The sequence below is a fragment of the Limulus polyphemus genome, unplaced genomic scaffold (assembly GCF_000517525.1).
Source record: "Limulus polyphemus unplaced genomic scaffold, Limulus_polyphemus-2.1.2 Scaffold247, whole genome shotgun sequence".
Taxonomy (NCBI): Eukaryota; Metazoa; Arthropoda; class Merostomata; order Xiphosura; family Limulidae; genus Limulus; species Limulus polyphemus.
The window spans coordinates 57629-75528 of NW_013665857.1; the positions used below are offsets into that span (position 1 = coordinate 57629).

The following is a 17900-nucleotide window of genomic DNA, read 5'->3' on the forward strand; positions in this document are numbered from 1 at the left end:
TCTCACATGCTTGGATGGACAAACACTTCCATCTTCACAAAATGTTTTAACTAAAGAGAGAATGGTGTTAAGACACGGAGCATCTCTGCGTCGAAATTCCCTTATTAAAGCTCTCTTGAGTTGCAACAACAGAGCCATATTTAAAGAAGAGTTCCACAATTTTAATTCGTTTTGGAACATCATAATAATTCAATTATTAAAATCTTCAAGGGCTCATCTGTAACAAACAAAAAATAAAATTATTCAAATTTATAGTTATGTTTAGAACTATCAAATAACTGTGTATCAGGTATAAATGGCCCACCCCGTATATAATGTTTTTGAATTTATTCGAAAAAGTTTAGAAGCGAAAAACTTGCACTGCCTTATCGAGCTACGTAAAAATAACCGGAAAAACATTTAAAATAATGGATGATCAGGCGTATTTTTAATTTATGTGCCAAGTTACTAAGGTCACATGAGAAAGTTATGATAATTTTGGGATATTCAGTGAGGGCTAATACTTGTCTTGTAGCTTACATTTTAGTAAAGTGATTACAAATAGTAGTACTGTCGTCACCAATTGGAGATTCTAAAAAAATCTACTCGCATGTATCTTTGAATATATTAATAACCTTCGCCACCAAAGTTGGACAGAGGTTATGTTTTCATCCCTGTGTGTGTGGGGGGTGGTTGTCAGCAGGATTTCTCAAAAACAGCTGAATGGATTTGGAAGCATGTTGGTATACATCTGGAGTATGATTCAACTTAGAAGTGATTAGTTTTTGGAGGACCAAGGTCAAAATTCAATATCACATCAAGGTCACAAATATCCAAAATATCCCTATCTGTTAAAATGGGGACCGATTTTTCAAACTGTTTTTTTTGTTTATAACTCAGGCAAAAATGATTGGACTTTGATGAACTTTGGTGGACATATGTAGAATATTATTCCTCATTGTCTTGCCAGAAATGGTCCTTGCTCATTAATAACGAAGAACGTATGGACACATTTCCGTATTTGTTTGATAGCCGAATATGATCAACGCTGCGTGGCGGAGGTGTGCGATTTCCTGAGTGCCTCTTTAACTGTTTCATTTGTTTGTTAACCGATCAAGCACCAAAATTTACCATCATTTTTACACTTGTAATCTAGTTGTTTCGTTTGTTTATTAACCAATCAAATACAATAATTTACTCACATTTTTACACCTGTAAACTACTTATTTCGTTCATTTGTTAACCGATTAAATACAATAATTTAGTAAATGGCCAAAACTCGTTTTTATTTACTGAGCGAACCCGTACAAGCTCATGAAATATCTGGTACACTGCCTGTCCAAATTATTAGGTGTCCCTTGGTTGGACAGCAGTAAGCTTACGAATTTACAACTCTAAAATCCGGGGCTTGATTCCCCGCGGTGGACGCAGCAGATAGCCCAATGTGGCTTTAAGAATATTCTTACAGTCAAACAAACAAACCAAATTATTAGGATCTTTCTTTTCGGTAGCGCTACCTGTGTACAAGTGTCAGAGATAATCAGATCACGTCACACGTTGTCGTCAGTTGTAATCACTAAAACCACGGTTCCTTTTTTTTGTGTTCAAAATAAGCAGTTTTTCGGTATTTTTATTTTTTAAGGATACTGCTCATCGATCAAAAAGGTATAAATGGTTGAGCAGTTGTCTGGATAGTTGCTATGACAATGTACACTAAGTCTGTTTTTATAAGTTGATCTCTTTCTGTCATTACACGCTCGCAACCTCAAGTTTTCCAAATAGCAGATTTTCCCCTTGATGTTGTCTTTCCTGGGACAAGCAAAATGACAGATGTTTGAACAGATATCTCTGCTAGACGCACACCCACGATCATGCTACTTATATATTCCATTAAGTCCGTGCTTTCAGCTCCGTGTATCTGTATTTAAAACTATTCTAGATATCACATAACAAATTGTTCAATTTGGTGGGCGGTTCCCTCCCAAGTGTAGGGGATCGTAATAATATTTCCGGGCACTGTAAAAAAACAAAATAAGTAACACACACGTGTATTTTGTATAATTAATAGACTGTATTAAAAACGTTAGAAATTGCGTACGAGCTCGAGCAGATATAAAATATTCTTGGCAGTATTCAGGTCTTGTAGTAGCGGTAGTTTTTTTGTTTTTTTCAGTTTAGTCATTAAACGATTACTAAGAAGAAAAGTAAAAAAAAATACTGGCACAGTATCTTCAGTCTTTTACACTAAATTTAGTCATACTAATTAAAAACCCTACACTGCGTTAGAGATTAAGTATTTATTATTTTTATGAATGATACATGCACCATGTGTTTTCCATATCACTTAGATAGGCACGGTTTCTCTCGTGTATTCTTTGGCTATAAGTTTTACACATATTGCTTTTAAGATTTGGTCAGTAAAACTTCTAAAATACCTAAAAAAAGTGTAAAACGTCTTAGATCATTTATTAACAGTGCAGTCTTTACATGAAACCAACATTCATTTCCATGGACGCTGATGAACCAAAACATGAATTATGAACACTTTTACACAGTTTAAAATATAAGATGATAGAATTTATTAAATAAAATTGATTTTTTTTTAAAATCATATATCAAAGCTTAATGCCTTTTCCATGTAGATTAGTCTACACCTGACTTACTGAAACAACAAATTAAAATTGCCCACCTGTTGAGTTAAATATAGTATTTTTGTGGTTAGGGTTATAACTGATTCCATTAAAAAGCAAGAGAAGTGCCTGATTTATTGAAACAACAAATTAACTTAGCCCACCTGTTATAATTAATTCCATTATAAAACACACAAAGTTGAAAAATGTAGGGAGAAACTAACTTATTAAGACAACAAACTAAGATTGTCCACCTGTTGTAAGGAATGTAGTTTTTTTTTCATGGTTAGGGTTATAACTAATTTTGGCTTGGCATGGCTTGGTGATTAAGGCACTTGACTTTCAATCTGAGAGTCGCATGTTCAAATCCCCAGTACCACTCAAGCTCATCATTTCAGCCATGGGGGCATTATAATATGATGATCAATCCCACTATTTGTTGGTAAAAGAGTAGCCCAAGAGTTGACAGTGGGTGGTGTTGACTAGCTGCTAAATTAGGGATGGCTAATGAAGATAGCTCTGGTGTAGCTTTGCATGAAATTCAAGCCAAACCAAACCAATAGCTAATTCCATTATAAAACACACTGACTTAATAAAACAACAAGTTATGATTGTCTGGCTGTTGTGAGAAATGTATTTTTTTTTTGTGTGTGTGTGATTAGGGTTATAACTAATTCCATTATAAAACAAGAGAAGTGCCTGATTTATTGAAACAACAAATTAAATTAGCCCACCTGTTGTGAGAAATATAGTTGTTGTTTTTTGTGTAGTTAAGGTCATAACTAATTCCATTATAAAACACATGAAGTTGAAAAATGTAGCAAGAAACTAAAAATTGAAAACATTTGTACTATAGAAATTTTGAAAACTTGTGAGTGAAAGTAAATAATAGGTTATAATATTTCAATCACACTACGTCTGCAACATCCATGGTCAAAGAAGCCTTTCACCCAGTATCATGGCTCATCAGGCCGCTGGAATACAACAGACATAATAGCAGTCTAGGTGCTACTTATATCTTCACTTTCCATCATCTTTCATGAACAATGGCTGTTTGTGGTGTGAATTAGATTAAGTGAATTTGTAATTTTCATCAGTTTTATTTACATCATTTTCAAATTAGATTTTCAGGTTATGGATTGATAATGCATTATTATTTATTTATGTTATTTCTAACAGCAATTATTTATTTGTTATTATTTTATTTGAATTAACTTTATTGTCATTCAGAATAACTGGCAAACCAATGTTCTTGTAACAGGTCAAGTAACCACAGAATCAATCGGAGAAAATTACATTAGTAATTCTAAGAACTTGTGAGTGAAAGTTAAAGAATATGTTAGTATATGTCTCCAATGCCAAACCCAGTTTAGTAATCAATGACCTCTGTTGTCAGTATTATGCCACAAAATAACTCCTTCCATTCAGTTAACAGTTTCTGAGAGGTATGCCCTTTGTTTCTTTAAAATTAGGATAATATATTACTTTTGATATACAAGTCTGCATTACATAATGCAAAACTAAATTACAACAATATCCATGGTTATAAATTTTGATAAGTATTTTGTAAAATATATTGTAAATATCTATCTCAATTATTGCACCCAAATATAATGGTAGCCCTGCCCTGTTTATGACTGCGACCAAGCAGAGTTTTACAGGAACTAAGAAAGAAGTCAACAAATAAAGTCCTTTGTTGTTATATTCATGGTTTAATTCCGTAATTAATGATTCTTATAAAAAATAATTTAAAGCTTAAATCCATACAGGCAGAGATAAAAGGGAAATACTTAGGTTTCTAAATCATTTGTTACTGTTATGCAACATCTATTTTCAAATATCATGAAATTTCTGATGGTTCATGTCAAAAGGATTCAAAAAGGATTGTAACTTATATTTAGTCAGACTGTTGACTGTTGGATAAGAGGAGTCTTGTTTGCTCCAGTACTGTTACTCTGGAAACTTTATCATTACCTTAAGAGCTGTTAACTGCTCTGCTGTGCAAGTTTTTTTATCATTTACATAGAGGACATTGAAGGCTCCATTCTATGAAATGTGTGTTTTGGCCTGACAATATTTAACAACATTTTACTGTATGAATAGTTCTCTTTGGATGTAGTGGTCACATAAACCTCCAGACATAAGTCTGCCTTGATAACACTGTACTCTTGAAGGGTTTATCGGTTCACTATGAACCAAGTATATAATTGTTGAATATTTCACCCATGGTTCTACAGCTTGCATGTGCAGTGATACACTGCTAAATTAGTATATGCGAATTGTTTTTATAAAGTGTGACTAATTTGCTCTGTTTTTAAAATTAGTGTAATTAGCTTTGGCTAATCAGGAACAGTTGAAAAGTTTATTATAATATATTATTGAAAAATAGCAAAATCAGTTTGAGATGCATGAAAAAAAAAGAAATAGCATGTTTTATTGTTTAAAAAAGGATAATCAATTTAGATACAAATAAAGGAACAGATTATTTAATTGTTCAAACCTATGATCAGTATGAACCATTTAGTAGAACGATTACTATTAGAGATCAGATTGATGAACCACTATCACTCCAGTTTATAAGCAGTGTAATAAATTAATGTTCAGTTGGTAAAAGTTTAAAGGTATATCTTACTCGGTGTGTAAGTTACTAACTGTAAGATTAAAAGTAGCAAGTATGAATGTAATTCACCATATTAAAAACAGAATACTGTCTGTAAAGCATAAAGTACTTTTAGGTTATTAATATCAGTAGTTTTTCATGATCATTATTAAATCAGAATCATCTTGCTTTCACAAATAACGTTTTCATTATTTTCTTCACTTTTAATTACTCTCACTGTTCTTTATAAAATAACTTTCTTGATTGTGTTAGTTTGTTTCTGAGTGTGTGTGCATTATTATTTAGGTTTCTCGCTTTGAGTGTACACGTTTTATTATGGAGAATCACTGAGTAAATGCATAGCTGGAATCAACATAAGTATTTATAGGGCTATTAGTTTAGTTGTTCTGGTATCATCTACTTGTGTTTTTTGTAAGGCAGATATGATTTCGTATTATACACATCATAGTAAACATATTTTTTATCCAGTGAAAAGTGTTTGGGCTATGTCATCAGTTTTTTTACTATTTCATATAACAAAGGAAACTGTTGACAAAGCTTCCTTTTTCACTTAACATACTACATACTAAACATACCCTCATTTATATCCTGTAAAGATTACTCTCTTATAAGTATCTGTCTATTTTGAAAAGATTTTGTTTGGAGAATGGGTATGAGCATGACACACTGTATTAAATTTGTAGAAATTCTGTTGATTATACCTTGGTCGAATTTTATTATAAGTGAAAACTTGCTGCTGATCATTACATCCACATATACGAGAATATCAACTAGGTTAATGTACAGGCACACTACTGAAATTTAACTTCTTGTAACTTTGAGAGCTCCTTTGAAAGAAATCTTTTGCCACTGCCAAAATTACTTTGGTGAAAACTTACAAGCATTTTTGTTCTTATTTCAAAACCATTCATTGAGGATACTTTTTTGGTTCTACAATAGTAACTCTTAATAAAGAAACTAAAGCTAAGCACATGTAGTTGTCATACTGCCAGACAATGGAGGTCAACAGTTATTACGTACAACACCTGGAAGCAGTTTTTTCATAAAGTTTATTCTAAAGTTCTTTTTATAATGTTACAATATATATAATAAAAGGGTACTGTTGGTAAAATAAAAAGGTTCCAAATGTTGAAGGCTTGTGTTGCATTCTTATTTTTTTATAACTTGTAGAAATAAGATATGATGATTAAAATACATGTGCAATTAACTTTTTGTATTGGGCATTTTAAATTATGATTGTGTATGTATTTTAATCGGGGGCAAATTTTGGCCCTTAAGATAATGTGCTTTATTTTCAGTAGCTGCTCTTGTAATTAATACATGTACTGTGAGCTAAATACTGGTTGATTTGAAAAGTATTTATGAATAAAATAACATTGAGGGACTGGAGTGTCTTATTGATGTGGAAATAATATAACATTGTGTGAAAAAATACAATAAAAGATAACATTATTCTTGGAAAAATCTGCCAAATTACAAAAATTTATTCTATAGCTAATTTCTGTAAGCATATTAATTATTTATCTCTATTTTTGTGTGTGATATTTTCTGGTTTGCATATTTCCTTCAAAGTAGACAGTTGGGGCATGCTAACTGGAGGTTTGAAAGATATTGAGTGTCTGCTTATCTGTCCAATCTCTGAGTTCATTAGAATAAAAGAGTCAAATTACAGAAGGTACACAAGAATAATCTTCTTTTTAACACAAAACTAAATCACAAACATAATTACTATCACAAGGCAACAAAATGGGGAACAAGTGGGTCTGTTGTGGTTGTGTTGGACTGGCAAGAGAGATAAAGGATGTGAAACTTTTATGAGCTCTATCTTATTAGTCTAGGGTGTGCATCCCTGCTGCTGTAAGGTAAGCTACATCAGTGTAATATTTAAGTAAACCCAAAGTTAAGTTAAAATAAAACAATGTCTTGCATTGTGAGCTCAAATATAGCACTATACTTTTTAAAACTCTAAAACAAAGTTATTATAAAAAATCTCTAAAGAAAATTTAAGGGAAAATTTTTACCAATATCTCAGCTCAGTTACATTATGTATTCAATGTAAAAGGTAAAGTTATAGTTCAATTCTAAGTTTAGAAGTTAAGTAAAATTTCTGTAAAATCTGCAAAACAAAGGAGAACCTGGCTTTTCATATGAAATGTACAATAGCTCTTTAAGTTAGGTTTGCACATCAAAAACTACCCTTCATGTGATCTCCATCCACTAGAGCTTGAGTGCTGAGGTAGAAGTAGTCCTGGGCCATTACTCAATTGGCTGACAGAAAATTTTCTTTCCTGAATGTTACATGTTGTCTTCCTTGCAAGAAACTTAATTAATTGCTAATAAGTAGATGAGGTTTTGGACAGAGCTAGAAAAAAAATAAAAATGTGTCTACTTGAATGACCTTCCACATCCAAATTAAATTTAAAAAACAAAATACAGAAACTTCAAAAAATTACATGTTAAATAAGGGAGTAGAAAGCATAATAATGTCCTGTACCACATTTGTTTGTATGTTTTTAGTACAAAGTTGCACAATGGTCTAGTGCTGAGTCTGCTGTAGAAATCAAACCCTGAATTATAGCAGTATAAGTCTGGAAGCCTAATACAGAACAAGCATGAAATCATTATTTGTTTCCAGTGTTTAATAAAAAGCAGCACATCTTGAACTTCATGACATATGAGAACTTGGAGGTGGTATCAAGGTTGAAAAAGCTGGTGGACAACTAGATGTGTGAATGAGTAAAATAAAGTATAGAGAGTAGTTGTACTAGCTGTTAGTAAGTCATGACACAATCAGTTAAATATCTGCATATTCTCTCACTCTGTAGTAACACTCCTATAAACATAATTAAAGTACTTAGCAAGGTGCAGCCCACTTTTCATTTTCTTGAAATCCTTTGGCTGTTCAAGAATTGTATTACCTGAAAAAAAAAAAATCAATCTGTCCACAAAGCATGTTTTAAAAATCTTAATTTTAAGTTTCATTTGTAGTTAATCTTATTTGGGTGAACTGGGGGGGGGGGGATACCATTTTCTGTCTCTCCTGTTAAAAGCTGAGGGACTATGGACCCTCTGGCCTTCCTTATGGGTGATTAAAATGATTAATTTAAATTACTGTTTTCAGTTATTCCAACAACCAATTAATTAAAATTATGATTAAATCAGTTGTCATGAAAGTAGTTAACAAATAAGAGGGAATCCTCAATAGTCACAGCACTTAATTCTTTTAGGCAGGATTATAGTAAATTTATCTGCGAGACCTTTTTTTTTTCAGCTATATTTATATATAAACTCAAACTGAAATTCTTTTAGGTAAGATTAGAATAAATTAATCTGAGACCTTGGGTGTGGTCAAATACATCAATTAAAAGGGTTTGATCTCTTGAGTCCAAAAATTCTAATTAAACATCATATCCGTAAAGAGATGACAGAGCTATGAGCTAAAGGTTTGTGCTTGAAGAAACAAACAAACTTGGAGCCGTTCTATGAGCTGTTATGTCATGGCTAAAAATATGGGTTTCTGATCGCCCAGCTATACCCATGATTAGTTTCATGTTTCTTGTTTTTGTTTGTGATTTTTTCTGTAAACTGTAAGAACTTGCACACATAGATTACTTTTTCAAGTAACTGGTAACATCAAATGATAAAAAGAAAACACAAAAATTGTTTCCCTTCACTAACCTAAAAATTTATGATAAGTTCAGTTTTTGCAAAAGGCAAGACTTGTCTTTTTTTTACTAGCATAAAGAAGTCATTATAAAAAATGTTGAAAATGATGTTTACAAATTATAAATAAGAAGTAATACTGACAGAAAATTAATCAATTGATTTCTTTTTGTATTTTCTAAAAATTAATATACATAATATCCACAAAGAATGAAAACCTTGTGGGAATATTGGATTAATAGTACGTTTGAATATCTTAATATTTGGACAAGAGCACATACTTGTATATACATTCTTATTGGAATTTTTTTATAACCTGTCAAACTATTTTTATTGTTATAGTTGTGGTTTAAAAGAACTATTGGTTTGACTTATTAGTACTTATTATTTTTATGGTTTCAAAAATTTGTTTTAATGCTTTGAATCCAGTGTGTGAATTAAGTATATTATATATACATGTGTGTGTGTGTATATACTTCAAAATATTTTTCTTCTCACTCAAGTTAACTTGATTAAAAGGCTAAATAAGGATTAATTGTTAAGGGCTAATAAACAATATTTTTAGCCATCCTTTATATATTATAGTCATGTTCACTTATCTTTTACAACCATTGAAAAGGAATTTGTAAATGTAGATATGCTTTAAGCGTTTAGATCCTTGGTACTATTGCTATATAATTCAACAAATTATTCTATTCTTTGTTTAGAGTAAAATGTTTTAGATAAAATGCAACTTAAGGCTTTCTAAACATTCTAACTTTTAAGTAACCTCACAGTATCAGATGATTGATGCATTTGTTCCATAAGTATAACCTCTTAGCTGTTAATTTTTATTTATTATAAAGACATATTTTAAGTGATTTTCAATTTATTAATTATGATATAGAAATCATGCAGTTTGATATACATGTAGATGGATAGATATGTGGATTCAGATGTACTTACTAAGTATGTTATTTTTGCTATACATGAAATAGATTATACCATTTATTTCTTCATTCAGTATGAAAGTTAGGCTTAGAATATATCTAAGGTGAAAATAGTAACAACAAAAAATGTAGAACATCTGAATTTCCATTATTTTTTTTTTAGGAATTAACATCTGTTGTCCACATGTTTTTATACACTAATTCTTAAACAAGATGCAACTCACTTTCTAATTTTATGACTTCTTTGTCATGACAGTGTCATACCAGACTCAAAAGGTTTTGTTTTGCATTCATTATTTACTGAGTAATTCTACCATGCTTTAAAAGAAGGATGTATCTTCATGAAATTTTGTGGTTTCTCAAGAATTGATTACACTGAGAGAACAGTGCCACCCTGCCACACAGAGGACATTTTAAAGGGTCTTTATTTTAATTTTGTTTTTATTTTATTCTATTCATGGTATACTGGGGGACTATACCACTTTCTAGTGCCCACTTTGATTCTATGCAACATTCATATTAAGTTTTTAAAATGCCTTTCGGTCAATATTCTTATAATTTCATTGTTTTACATGAGTTATTCCAGTATTGAAAAAAAAAAAACATTGTGTTTTACAGGGTCGTCACACCAAGACTGGTCAACTTGCAGCTATCAAAATCATGGTCGTTACTGAGGTAAGGTTTCTTGTAAAGTTATTAATGAAAAAACAAAATATGTTGCTAACATTGTTATATAGTAACATGCCATAAAACATGTATATATTGTGTTGATTTTATTAAATACCGTGAGTTCAATTTGTCAAAATTACAAAATCAGTATTAATTCTTGTGTAGTATGAATTTTAGTGGAAAACTTATAACATAGACAACAAAATGAATGTCTCAAGATGTTACAGAGATGCAGAGGAAAATGTTTCTCTACAAGTTAGGTTACCATTTCAGGAATTGGTTTTGTAATTTCTTTATGCTAATCACCTGTTTTTTTTTAGGTCAGAGATATAAAACCTAGTTCGGTGGAAAATAAAGAGAAAAGAACTGTTGTTAAATAGCTAAATTAGCAGTATAAATATCTGTATAAAACACAAAATTATGAATTTGAGAGAGAAAAGGTTTCAAGCTGCTAAAATGATATAAAATTAACAAATTAATTACTTGTGATGCTTGTACTTATGTGATGTACTATTCTAGAGACCTTTTGAAAGTATTGGGAGCATGCTCTCAGAATGGTCAAATGTTCTTTAATAGAATTGGAAGCAGCTGTTAGAATCTAGATGAAGGCTTACTTTACAGAGAAGTAGCAATTAATTTGTCCAGTGGTCATGAATAAGCATATTAATACATTTGCAAATTCCAGATGGCATGTCCAGATGATACTGAGATGTCAGAGCATGCTGTAGATAGGAAGAAACCCCAGAAATGTTTAATTACTTCTGTAACATAGGGCAACAATTTTTAATTGATAGTTTAAGCAATAGAGGAACTTGATAGATGTTTTGAGTTAAGATAATACAGCATCATTTTTGGCTCAGATTAAGATTGTAAAATATTTTATTTGCTTATTCTTACTTCTAAAATAATTTTTTTTTCTATCCAAGTTTCTCCTGTATAGTGTACTTCTTCTGATACAAATTATATAAGTAACATGATATAGTGTTATTTACAAGGAAAAAAAGAAATTGGTTTTTGCATTTACACTTACAAAAATGAGAGAGATTTTTTCGTTTTCGAATTTGGTGTTTGTTAAAGGAAATGTGTGTTAAAAAGACTACTATGGGTAGTAGTAAACTTGGTCTTAATGCAGAAGTTGAGAATGTTAAACCAATTTTGGAGCATCACTACATCATTACTAGTCTTATGTCACCATGTCAATTCCTGCTCTACCTGATGACAGTGTATCTTGACAGTACCCTTGCAGCATAGTTTCCATGGATAAAGGCTCTGGTGTAAGATTATTATGTCAAAAATACATTATTCTTCCCTGAATGCATTCCATAATCCAGCAGTCAGATTGCAAAGCAATCCAATGACTTGACCTGTATTTGTATGTTTTAATATAAAATAGAATGAATACTAATTTTATTATCCAGCTGCTTTGAGATATGGAATGGTTGAGTGGGAGATATGACTGGAAGTGTCATCTTGTTGAACCCATACCCTGTTGGTTTTGTTTCCAGATGGAGAACCTTCTTGTTTATCATATGTACTGTTGCCTGGGGCATGTGGATGGCTTTTGCCACTACTCTTTGTGTTTGTGGATTCTTGCCTGCTACAAGATGCTGAAATTTGCTTATCATGGCTTGGGTATGACTTCTAATAGGTCTCTTTCTGGAAGGTTCTTGTGTTTCTAAGTTATTTTCCAATTTCATTAAGTACAAGGGATATCCCCATCTTGGAAATTCTAAAACCCCAAATTTCAACATATCTTTATGATCTGATTGTATGAATATATTGTTCTGAAAAAGGCTATTAAATACCCTTCCAAAGAGCAATCTCATTTCATTAGCATCACACTTGCTGTAGTGTCATATTACTTGCTGATTTGCATATTCAAAATCATCTTATTTTAATGTGCTCAACGTTTGTAGTGTTGCAATTAGGCAACTTAATTTTTATTCTAATGAGCTACATAAAATTATGCACGCATGTTTAATCACACGAATACCATATAAGAAATGTATCTGATTTTTACATGGGATTAAAGTTATACATACAATTAGAAAACTGAATATCATAGTATGGTTTTTACCAGAAAATCATAATATGATTTTAACAGGTTTGGTACCACAGAACCACTTAAACCATTATTGTTTTTTGCAGTATCAATTAGTTCTAAAGAAAGAGTGATATATTGCTTGAATTTGTTTTTCAACTTCCAACACCAAACTAGTTGATGCTTTTACTTTCACCAGTTAAAACTTCTTGAAGTAATTAAATAAGAGGCCTGAAGTATGTATTAATAGAAGCGCCTTTATGTTTTTGTTCAAGTAAAATAAATCGTCAGAGCATCACATTAATTAGTTAAAACAGCTTCTTTTTAAACTAGCTAGATACTTAAAATTGATCTACCAGTTTCATTATTTGTTCTGCCCTTTCAGATGGTTGGGTTGGATGAGTGATTTTATGAGGGCTGTTTTTAGCAAACAGAAGAAACGAGCAGCCTCCTTTGTGAGAACTAGCCAGATGTTCTACTTTCAGACTGATTTTGATTCTCTGGTGTACAGCGTGGAGCGATAGACCTCACATTGTTCTTGGGGAGTGGAGAGTTTTCCTCCTATGTATAGTTTTGTAGGATGAACCATTAAAGACTTGACCTTTTGGGAATATATATCTGTCAGATAATTTTACAGCTGGACTTCTTGTAGGGCGGGAGGACAAAAAAAAACCTGAAAGTATTATGACTAAGATATCCGTGCAGTACTGTTTGTTTGTGTCTGTGTTCCCAAGAGTCCCAAGGTGATGATATAGGTCAATGACATCGTTAAAAGCAGACAACTCCAAACTTATCAGTATTTTATAAAATTGTGATCGAATAAAATGAAGTAACCCACATCATGTTGTTTTTTATTAATATATTACAAAATAAGTTTATACTTGAAAGATGTTTTTAGCTTGTAGACATATTATTTAAATACTTCATTGTATCATATTATAATCATAAGAAAAAGCGCACAATTGACGTCATCAAATACCATAGTCTACTAGCGATTTGTAAAAAAAAAGAAAAAATCTATAACCAGTTCTCTTTACTTCACTTTATTTACACGTCTGACAATTATTATTTTATTTTTTTGTGTCAATAGCATGGTATGTAGACTTCGTAATCAGCCTTTTGAAAGCAGCTGTAAGTTGCCAAGTAGAAAAATTTAAGATGATTATTAACGTCAGCTATACAAGCATATATATTTTCGCTTGTGTATGTTAATTGTATATAATGAAGTACGGTGATAATAGTACACGTGCACTGCAGTGCTGTGTGATAAATCACTAAGCAGCCGGTGAAATTTAGTATGTTGGAATGCACGCGTGACTATGACATCGTTTCATGTGTGCCAAACGTATCTTTTCATTATTTTTACAGTACTGGATTCGAAAAGCACTCCATTGTGAGTATTCGTCAGATTTCAAATTTGTACCTGCGCTTTCCTATAGTACGTTTTTTTTTTTCTAAGGCGGTGTGTTAACGAATGAGACAAGATTTTATGTTTATAGTCCATTTTCCAACAGTGGATCACAACTTCAGAGAATGAGACTGGTTTTCACGTGACTGTTTGGCAGCTGGTTCGTGTTGCATTCTGCACCGTTTGTTATCGGAATATTCAAAGGGGAGTTACTTAACAAAAGATAGGTCGGCATTTGGGATTGGTTAGTTTTTACAGAAACTTGTACTGCGCTTGATGGAAACGGTAAACGCCTAAACAGAAAACGAAATCATATAAATGTAGTAATATCTAAAACTTATAAACAATATAATTTAATTACACAGTATACCCGTATCACCAACCCTAATACGAGAAAGAAAAAAAAAAGGTATAACGAGTTTATTCACGTATAGGAAGTTTTGAAATGAGATTTCAATAATATATTTAGCGTGTAAACTTTGAATTAGTAAATCAAGAAAATTCGAACATATGTTTCTTGTAGTATATTGGTCCATTGATTTTATTTATATATCAGAATGCATTTTTGTACGAGCATCCTCGTATCAAAGTTCATAACTTAAAACTCACAAAGAACGTCTATGTTTTTGTTATTGTTGTTTCATGGTTGGTATTATAAAAGTAATTATTACTAAAAATTCAATTTTAACCTGTAATTCGTAGAAATGTGGTGATTAATTGATTTAGTAATTGGTAATTTGTCATGAAACTGATTAATAAAAAATGCAACTTGTTTCATGGTTGGTATTATAAAAGTAATTATTACTAAAAATTCAATTTTAACCTGTAATTCGTAGAAATGTGGTGATTAATTGATTTAGTAATTGGTAATTTGTCATGAAAATGATTAATAAAAAATGCAAATTTTGAACCCTTCCATAACCACAAGTTTAAAGACTAAAATCATTAACAATTTAATTTTTGAATCTTAGTGGCTGTTTATTGCTTCACATGTAAATCTCATACAAATCGCGAAAACACTTCCGCACTTCATGCCTCTACTGGCACAATGGTAAGTCTGCAGACTTGTGACACTAGAAATCGTGTTTCGATATCCACGAGGGCCATAGCACAAATAGCTCATTGCATAGCCTTGTGCTTAATTACAAACAAATATTCACTTCATAAAAAAATAGTCACCTTCTTCCCCCACTTTTCACGTCATAGACCCACAGGTTCTCTAGAACATTCAAAATTTTGTACATCTTTCTGGCATACAATTTACCCAACAGCTTAGACACACTGGCCTGAAGACGGAACACTTTCGAAACATCGTCCTCTACGCTTGTTATTTCTACAACAGGCATGAATACTCTGCATAAACAATTCTGTCAAAGAATTACTCAATACTATTCACAGTTTTGGTAATTAACAATGAAGATGCAATTGAAACTAGTATGCTTTCAATCTTGTAATTAGCAGGTCACTTATTCAACTGCGCAGTGTCAAATCATGAAAATAGCTGCGAGCAGTTGTATATTTGAGAAAGAAATCTTGAATATTAACATTTTGCCTTTTGTTTTTCCAATAATTATTATGCCTAGACTTTGTCTAATCACTGACTTGTTAGGCATAGAGCAAGGCGGATTTTACGAAGTAAACGCTGAGTGAGTTGCCATATTTTTACTACATGGTAAGTTATATCAAAGTCCGCTGATAAAAGGTTCGCTCGTTTCGTTGGTTTGAATTTCGCGCAAAGCTACACGAGGGCTATCTGCGCTAGCCGTCCCTAATTTTGAAGTGAAAGACTAGAGGGAAGGCAGGTAGTCATCACCACCCTCCACCAACTCTAGGGCTACTCCTTTTTTTCAATGAATAATGTGATTGACCCTTACACTATAACGCCCCCACGGCTTAAAGGGCAATCAAGTTTGGTGGGATGTACACCTTGGTCTTGGCTGGTCAGACGTCTTGTTATTCTGAGGTAGTTATGGTGTCTCGACAACGGTTTTTGGGACAACTACTTGTCCCGGTTTTACAAACAGCCTTTAAATTAAATGTACTGTACTTCTTGACTATTTTTTCAGCTGCCCCGCCTATCGAGCATAGAAGAACGTGAAATAAAATGCTTTTTCTACCTTCAAAGGTTATGAATTTGATTTAAAAATTTAACTCTAGGGGGCAGCAGATGATAGCAGCATTATGCCTTTTTTACATGTTTTGACAGTAGTTAGTGAATCAGTTTTTAAAAGTTTTTACGAGTACAAAAACTATTTAACTATGTTTGTTTTAATATGCTTTTCAGAAAAATAGAAAATAAGTTTAATAAGTAAATATATATATATATATATATAATTTATATTCTGTGAACTTGTTATTTCTCGTACAGGTTTTTTTTTATTTAACTCAGTCTTCTGTCAGTGAAATGCCCTAGTTTATGGTTTAACTTTAAAGAATCCTGGATTAGTCACCCTACTTTGGGCACAGCGAAATTCCATTACTAAAAATAACTTTTAGTATGGCTATTGAAAAATATAACACTAATTACATAAAAATTCAATGTAATTTATTCTATTGAACAGATCTATAAATTCGTATCCTTTGTAAAATAGTCACATATACACTTTCTAAAACTTTTTGCAATCTAATGTAATCCTATGTCGATTCATTTGATACTGTCACAGTGACGTTATAGCACATCAGTTGACCTCGATAGACAGAAGTAAGGACGATTAATTGGACCATTAAATCATAACTAATTATCTGCTGCATGCCATTGAAGTTACTTTGTCATTTGTAAGAAGTACTAAAATAACGATAAAAATACACACATCTTTACCTTTATTAATGACTACTCAAAAGTTCCTTTAAATTTATTTTTCGTTTGCAGTAATTTAATATGGATTTCATATATATTATAATATAATTTAAGAAAGTGTTAATGCAATGTGAGGTCTTTAAATACTGCATTTATAAATATAAAACTTAGATCAAACTGGAACTACAGTAAAGCTCAAGTCATGGTCAGCACTTACTGATTTCAGTTTGACTACATTTTATTTATACCACACCATATATAAGCTCTCAATTATTATAAATTACTAGATTATTAAGAAGTTATCAAAATTGCAATCCTAAATAAACTGAAGTAGTAAGCTTATAAGCAACCTTTGGTTCTCTAACTGAACAGATGGGTGTAAGTTGTAGGGAGAAGTGTGAGCGTTTCATTGTATTTTTCATGTTTTCTGTAATGCAGATATATGAGGGATGTAGCAAAACTTGTTTATATTTTGAGATTTTTTGTAAGTCAGGTCTACAACTTATCCAAACATGAATGCATGAGTTGTATATCCAGTGGCACCTTATTATGTTTTTTTCATTTCAGAAATGTAAAACGTCTGGTAAATGGGCCATGTTTATGGGAAATTACTAATATTAATATATACAAAGACCTGTTCTTCTTTTTGTTCCTCATAACCATCTGGCTACTCTTGTGAACAAAAGGCCAAAGAGACACACTGAACTAGAAGTATTATAAATGACAAAGTTTAAAGGAGTGTGAAAACATACTGTTTGTTTGATCTCGTATGTGTGATCATCAGTGCAGTATGAAGTGTGAAGCATCAGGTAAGATTAGCGTTCCATTAATAGGGAACCTCAGTGGCCACCTGGTTTTCTTTGGTCTTCTTGTGAACAAAAGATTTGTTCAAAGGGGAGAATTCACACGTTCATTTACATTACTCTTTCAAGTTTGTCACCTTTCTTTCCATTTTGCAATATGAAAAATGGTGCTGGTACGCCGTACTGGTGCGTACTGTCTCAAAAAAAGCCCTGGTTATAGCAAATGGACTTTTATCCTGGAGCACTGTTTAAAAGACATTAAAGCCAGCATTTTTATATGATTCTCAACATATATGGTTGGCAGTGTTAGGTTAAAAAATGTAAACTAAGTGTTTTTTCCAAATAAAATATATATATTTTT

At 31.8% G+C, this 17900-nt stretch overlaps 1 protein-coding gene across 1 annotated transcript in view; it reads left to right on the top strand.

Moving 5' to 3' along the window:
* The window catches only part of LOC106478756 (serine/threonine-protein kinase mig-15-like), a 120884-nt gene that overhangs the window by 26952 nt on the left and 76032 nt on the right, over nt 1-17900 (top strand). Inside the window, exon 3 of the mRNA XM_022382410.1 lies at nt 10440-10496. Within this exon, the coding sequence (XP_022238118.1) occupies nt 10440-10496 (57 nt within the window). The remainder of the gene's footprint in view (nt 1-10439; nt 10497-17900) is intronic.